The 7,815-nt window shown below is 35.8% G+C and overlaps 1 protein-coding gene across 4 annotated transcripts in view; it reads left to right on the top strand.

The window, feature by feature from the left end:
• The window catches only part of CBLL1 (Cbl proto-oncogene like 1), a 40,932-nt gene extending 36,891 nt beyond the window's left edge, over positions 1-4,041 (top strand). For 2 of the 4 annotated variants that reach the window (XM_053716576.1, XM_053716577.1), the window contains exons 6-7: positions 35-76; positions 2,397-4,041. In XM_053716576.1, coding sequence (XP_053572551.1) covers positions 35-76; positions 2,397-3,417 — 1,063 coding nt within the window. In that variant the 3' untranslated portion in view covers positions 3,418-4,041. The remainder of the gene's footprint in view (positions 1-34; positions 77-2,396) is intronic. The other 2 variants (XM_053716578.1, XM_053716579.1) reach the window with 1 other exon arrangement.
• Positions 4,042-7,815: the final 3,774 nt, after the last annotated feature.

Below are 7,815 nucleotides of genomic sequence, written 5' to 3' on the forward strand. Positions count from 1 at the left end.
TTGTGTAATATCTCTCTTTCCCCTTCCAAAAAAGAACACTTGTTGAAGAAAATTCTACCACCTTTAAACGTATGAGGTAGGTTTTACTAGAATTGTAGTTTTTTTGTTTTTCTTTTTTTTTTGCTACTTATTTACAGTTTATTTAATATTTACTGCAACATTTTTATTTTATTAAAGGAAGAGTTTTGCAGCACATATATTATTCTTTGGAAATGTTGCTTACTCTTAGCCACAGGTCACATACTCGACTGTCTCACTTCTTGTTTTTTAATTTAGTTATTTATTTTTTATTCTGTACAGAACACTTTTTTAAGATTCAAATTTATTTTAAAGCCATGATTGTTTTTAGTGTACATTAAACTTTCATAATTCAGAGAATGAAATTGAAAACAATCTTCCCAATTTACACCAATAATCAAATGATGCACTCTTTTTTTATATGCATACTGAGACACCATTGCCTACTGAGCATGTGCAAGAGTTCAGTGTATACATAGAGGTAACTGATTCGCTGATGGCTGTCACATGATACAGGGTAGGATAATTAAAGGGATACTAAACCCAATTTTTTTTTTTCTTTCGTGATTCAGATAGAGCATGCAATTTTAAGCAATTTTCTAATTTACTACTATTATCCATTTGTCTTCATTTTCTTGCTATCTTTATTTGAAAAAGCAGGAATGTAAGCTTTAGCCAGCCCATTTTTGGTTCAGATCCTTGGTAGCACTTGCTGATTGATGTCTTAATGTAGCGACCAATCAGCAATCGCTATCCAGGTGATGAACCAAAAAAGGGGCCGGTTTCTAAGTTTACATTCCTGCTTTTTCAAATAAAGATACCAAGAGAACAAACATAAATTGAAAATAGGAGTAAATTTAAAAAGTTGCTTTAAATTGCATGCACTATCTAAGTCATGAAAGAAAAAAATTGGGTTTAGGTATACCTTTAAGGACATTTTTTAAATTTGTCAGAAAAAAATCTACTCAAGTGTTGTATTTTTATTATGTATTTGTCAATTATGCAGTTCTACTGTATTCAGTGGTACTTTGAATATTTGTCCATACCCAAGACTGTTTATTGAAATTATAGCAACAAAAGTATTACAGGTAATTGCTTTAATATTAGCAAGTGCCCCATTCCCCAAACTCGCTTGCTTTTTATATCTGTTGTGGTGTGACAAAATGGTTTGTTAACTTTGAGTCTCTCTGTGTATACATTTAAGTGAGGTCATTAGTTATAATGGGAAGGATTTTTAGATTAATTTTAATGGGTCCAATGAACTCAAATACAATCTGTATAATTCCCTATTTAAAAAAATAAAACTATTACAGAAGGTCTTCTCTTGAAGATTAGGTAAGTACACAATATTTTATGCTTTTACTATATTGAATATTTTTTGTTACTAACGAGTTACTCACCCATTCTTTGAGTTCAGCAATATACTCAAGATGAATGCCGCAATAAGTCCCAAAAAAGATTAAAGGGATACTGAACTTAATGTTTTTCTTCCATGATTCAGTTAGAGCATGTCATTTTAAGCAACTTTCTAATTTACTCCTATTATCAATTTTTCTTTGTTCTCTTGGTATTTTTATTTGGAATAGCAGTAATGTAAGCTTACGAGCCGGCCCATCTTTGGTTCAGCATCTGGGTAGTGCTAAATGTAGCCACCAATCAGCAACGCTATCCAGGGTGCCGGCTCCTATGCTTACATTCCTGCTTTTTCAAATAAAGATACCAAGAGAACAATCAAAAATTGATAATACAATTAAATTATATATAGTTGCTTAAAATTGATCTTTAATGTATTAAACCATAATATTTTCCCTTTTTTGAAGGTACAAAAAAATGCTTTAAAATCCCAAATTTCCACCATATTCTTTTACATATCTGCTCATTCGCTGGCCTCAGGTTATCTAAGTACTGCCCTGCATCTATGCTAATTACTTAAATAATATTGTATTGTATAGGTCTTTCTTTGAAAGATAGCTGCTACATATATTATGGGGTGCCAATATCTGCTTGTAGTGCTTTTAATCTTTGCAGAGCTACTTTGGTGTGTCCAAAAGGGCAGCGGGTGTAGGTGATAGGTTAGAAAACGGGCAGGAGATTAAATTAGGTGTTCCATTTTTATAAAACTATTTAAATCTATTTCTACAAATCAACCAATTCTTCATCCTTTAAATTTTGGCATAAACATAATTACTTCTCAGCGCGTATAATTAGTTTTAGCATAACAGTGAAAACCTAAATGCAATGTATTGTTAAAATTATGATTAAAAAATAATCACAATTTCAGAACAAAAACAATATTGTTGAGTAATTTTTATTAATGTTTATAATTTTTTGTTTTTTTTGCTACACCCTTAACTCGGTAAATGCTTTTCGTTTTACAGCTGTAATGATACGGTTCAGCGCATTGAGCAATGTACACGTGGTTCTCTCTTCATGTGCAGCATTGTACAAGGATGCAAACGAACGTATTTGTCTCAGAGAGATCTGCAGGCACATATCAATCATCGCCACATGCGAGCTGGGAAGCCTGCTACTCGGCCACAACCAGAGCCAGTCCACCCTCCAATGGCACCACCTCCTACAGAGATGACGGATCGCTTTATAATGCCCCCAGACAAACACCATCTGACTCATATGCCACCAAAGCAGCACATTCTTATGCCCCCTCCTCCAATTCAGCATGTGCCACATGAGCATTTTAATCAACCGCATGATGACATGCGTGGCTCTCCAGCAGATATGTCCATGGCCCCACCTCCACCTCGTCCAGTTAATCAGGATGCCTTCCGGATTTCTACTAGAAAACACAGCAATTTAATAACAGTACCTATTCAAGATGATTCAAACTCTGGGGCAAGGGAGGCACCTGGCCCTGCTCTTCATCATCCTGAGTACCCAGGTCAACCTGTTGTAACACATCCTCACCATATCATGCCTCCGCAACAACATTATGCACCACCGCCACCTCCTCCTCCTCCAATAAGTCATCCAATGCAACATCCTCCACAAGCAGGTGGCACACCTCACTTAGTGTACAGTCAAGGCCCTCCACCACCAATGACTACTGCACCACCCCCAATAACACCTCCCCCAGGACACATAATTGCTCAGATGCCACCATACATGAATCATCCTCCTCCAGGACCTCCACCACAACATGGTGGACCACCTGTAAATGCTCCTCCTCCCCACCACTACAATCCTAACTCCTTGCCTCAATTTAGTGAAGATCAAGGAACTCTTAGCCCTCCGTTTACACAACCTGGGGGTATGAGTCCAGGGATGTGGCCTGCTCCAAGAGGTCCACCACCACCTCCACGAATGCAAGGTCCACCTTCTCAAGCCCCTATTCCTGGACCACACCACCCAGATCAAGCTAGGTATAGACCGTACTACCAATGAATGGTTTAATTTGAACTTATTAGACTTACTGTCATGCTTTAATTGCAGTTTTACAGTGAAATATGTACACAGTCTTCTATGTCTTTTAAATTTTGTGACTTTGATATATTTTTGTTTCTGGTGCATAGTTGCTATTTTTCAGCATTTTTAAAATGCTTGTGAATTAATATTCTTTAACAACTTAAAAAAAACAAAAAACGTTTAACTTAATTATAAAATGTTTTAACAGATCTTTTTAGTTTCTAAAATAATAATGCACATTTCATCGCTGTATCAGTGAAATTTGTATCATATTCTTTTTGTCCTAACATTGCTTTAGTTCCTTGAAATGTATTTTTGTTATACTGTGTAATATCATTGTAAATATACCTGTAAATGTCTCTTTCCCACTTGCTATTTTTCTGAGGTTGCGTGAGAAGCACGCAATAAAACTGTTTTCTGGTATATTCTTTACCAGTGGGTAAATAAATGCTTAGTTCACAAGAGTAATTGATCAACTATTTATTATTATTTTTATTGAATTCATAGGTTACATGTTATTGATATAATAATGTTTCTTTGTTTAAAATCCAGCAAAACAAATGTGTGATAATTTAGCATTTATTAAAGGAACATGAAACCCCACGTTTTTCTTTCATGCTTTAGATACAGCATGCAATTTAAAACCACTTTATCATTTGCTTCTATTATAACATTGTCTTCATGTTTTTGGTATCTTTTTTTTTTTGTTGAAAAGCAGGAATGTAAGCTCGGGAGCGTGCACTTGTCTGGAGTGTTATGTGGCAGCAGTTTTCCAATAATGTTATACATTTGCAAGAGAACACTAAATGGCAACTCTTTCCTGCCATGTAGTGCTCCAGACACTTAAATAGGTATCTCTTTAACAAAGAATACCATGGCATTGAAAAAAAATATGATAATAGAAGTAAATTGGAAATATTTGAAAATTGTATGCTCTGAATCACAAAATAAAGTTTTTAGTTTTTGTATCCCTTTAGGTAGGTAGAAACTCTTCCCTACAAATACCACTTCCCTTCCTGCTCATGTCAGTTTTATTTTTGCCTATTTAAAATGTAGGTAGACTGAAGTAGAGAACTTCTTCAGCAAACGAGTTTATCTTGCAAAGAAAGAAAAATTGTATGTTTCATATCCCCTTAATGTGTAATTTAAGTCTCAAATCTCTTAATATTTTTTTTTTTAATAGAAATTTTGATCATATGTTGTATACTACTGACTTTGTGAAAAATAAAAAAAATATAGCTATTAGGCGGCTGCAGTAACTACTAACAGGTACGGAAGGGGACAGCCAAATACCAAACAAAAATAATTTTCAAGTCTCTTAACTCACATGGGTCTGTGGGCAGGGCCAGAAGGGCGTCAATACTATTGATGTGTTTGTTGTTCTAGTGAAATAATACTCAGTAACCCTTTAATAACCTTTATATGGATAGTAAACCCAAAAATTGACTTTAATGATTCAGATAGAACATACAATTTTAAACAACTTTTCAATTTTCTTCTATTATCGAATTTGCTTTATTCTCTTGTTATACATTGTTGAAGGAACAGCATTTCACTACTGGCAGCTTGCTGAACAGAACTAGTTAGCCAATCACAAGAGACAAATGTGTGCAGGCACCAATTAGCAGCAGCGCCCACTAGTGAATATGTGCATATTCATTTTTAACAAGGGATACTAAGAGAACGAAGCACACTTGAAAATAGAAGTGCATTTAAAAGTGTCTTAAAATAACATGTTCTATCTGAATCAGGCAAGTTTAATTTTGACTTTCCTATCTCTTTAATATCAGTAGTGGATCTTGGTTTAATTATCAGCCAGCCATACTATTTTGATACATGAAGATATAATATAGAACCTTAATGATATTGGCAGCCAATGCTAAGATTAATGAAAGTTTAGCGCTATCCGTGAACTTGACTGTGGTGGTAATTCATACCAGAATATTAAAACAAAAAAGGTTGTTAACTTTTTAAAATTATTTTATTAGAAGACAAATATAGGTATGAAAAACTAACAATTACCTACAAGCTTCAAAAGGGCAACTTTATCTTAAATAAACTCAGATTAAGCAATACTAACTAAACATAGTGAACCAGAGAATCAATCCCAAGAAAAATGTGCAAGAATGCTAATATACTCCAGTCAAGTCCTCCAGTGTGCTCTTTCATCAGTTGCTTCCAGGAGGTGATGAAGATAAAGTGTGCATAGTAACTGTTGGCTCCCATTGTATACTTAAAGGGACAGTCTAGTCCAAAATAAACTTTCATGATCCAGATAAAGAATGTAATTTTAAACTATTTTCCATTGTACTTTTATCACCAATTTTGCTTTGTTCTCTTGGTATTCTTAGTTGAAAGCTAAACGTAGGAGGTTCATGTGCTAATTTCTAAGCCCTTGAAGGCCGCCTCTTCTCTCAGGGCATTTTGACAGTTTTCACCGCTAGAGGGTGTTAGTTCATGTGTGTCATATAGATAGCACTGTGCTCACACATGTGGAGTTCCAGTGAGCCAGCTCTGATTGGCTAAAATGCAAGTCTGTCAAAAGAACTGAAATAAGGGGGCAGTTTGCAGAGGCTTAGATACAAGGTAATCACAGAGGTAAAAAGTATGTTTATATAACTGTGTTGGTTATGCAAAACTAAGGAATGGGTAATAAAGGGATTATCTATCTTTCTTCTGTTAAGTGTGATCAGTCCACGGGTCATCATTACTTCTGGGATATTACTCCTCCCCAACAGGAAGTGCAAGAGGATTCACCCAGCAGAGCTGCATATAGCTCCTCCCCTCTACGTCACTCCCAGTCATTCTCTTGCACCCAACGACTAGATAGGATGTGTGAGAGGACTATGGTGATTATACTTAGTTTTATATCTTCAATCAAAAGTTTGTTATTTTAAAATAGCACCGGAGTGTGTTATTATCTCTCTGGCAGAGTTTGAAGAAGAATCTACCAGAGTTTTTGTTATGATTTTAGCCGGAGTAGTTAAGATCATATTGCTGTTTCTCGGCCATCTGAGGAGAGGTAAACTTCAGATCAGGGGACAGCGGGCAGATGAATCTGCATAGAGGTATGTAGCAGTTTTTATTTTCTGACAATGGAATTGATGAGAAAATCCTGCCATACCGATATAATGTCATGTATGTATACTTTACACTTCAGTATTCTGGGGAATGGTACTTCACTAGAATTACACTGTAAGAAATACATAAAGCTGTTTAATAACTAGAGATTATGTTTAACGTTTTTGCTGGAATGTAAAATCGTTTTCATTTGCTGAGGTACTGAGTGAATAAATGTTTGGGCACTATTTTTCCACTTGGCAGTTGCTTAATCTGTTTTCTGACAGTTTCTGTTCTCCCTCACTGCTGTGTGTGAGGGGGAGGGGCCGTTTTTTGGCGCTTTTACTATGCATCAAATATTTCAGTCAGCAACTCTTTGTATTCCCTGCATGATCCGGTTCATCTCTACAGAGCTCAGGGGTCTTCAAAACTTATTTTGAGGGAGGTAATTTCTCTCAGCAGAGCTGTGAGAATTATAGTTTGACTGAGATAAAAAACGTTTATTCTGTAATTTGTTTCCTGCTTTCAGAATTTGTTATCTTTGCTAATGGGATTAAACCTTTGCTAAAGTTGTGTTGTTTACAAGGATTGAGGCTATAACTGTTTCAATTTATTAATTTTCAACTGTCATAGATCTTCTGTGCTTCTTAAAGGCACAGTACGTTTTAATATTATTCTAATTGAATTGTATTTCCAAGTTGCAAGTTTATTTGCTAGTGTGTTAAACATGTCTGATTCAGAGGATGATACCTGTGTCATTTGTTGCAATGCCAAAGTGGAGCCCAATAGAAATTTATGTACTAACTGTATTGATGCTACTTTAAATAAAAATCAATCTGTACAAATTGAACAAATTTCACCAAACAACGAGGGGAGAGTTATGCCGACTAACTCGCCTCACGTTTCAGTACCTACATCTCCCGCTCAGAGGGAGGTGCGTGATATTGTAGCTCCGAGTACATCTGGGCGGCCATTACAAATCACATTACAGGATATGGCTACTGTTATGACTGAGGTTTTGGCTAAATTACCAGAACTAAGAGGTAAGCGTGATCACTCTGGGGTGAGAACAGAGTGCGCTGATAATATTAGGGCCATGTCAGACACTGCGTCACAGGTGGCAGAACATGAGGACGGAGAACTTCATTCTGTGGGTGACGGTTCTGATCCAAACAGACTGGATTCAGATATTTCAAATTTTAAATTTAAACTGGAAAACCTTCGTGTATTACTAGGGGAGGTGTTAGCGGCTCTGAATGATTGTAACACAGTTGCAATACCAGAGAAAATGTGTAGGTTGGATAAATATTTTGCGGT

Source organism: Bombina bombina, chromosome 6, assembly GCF_027579735.1.
Source record: "Bombina bombina isolate aBomBom1 chromosome 6, aBomBom1.pri, whole genome shotgun sequence".
Classification (NCBI taxonomy): Eukaryota; Metazoa; Chordata; class Amphibia; order Anura; family Bombinatoridae; genus Bombina; species Bombina bombina.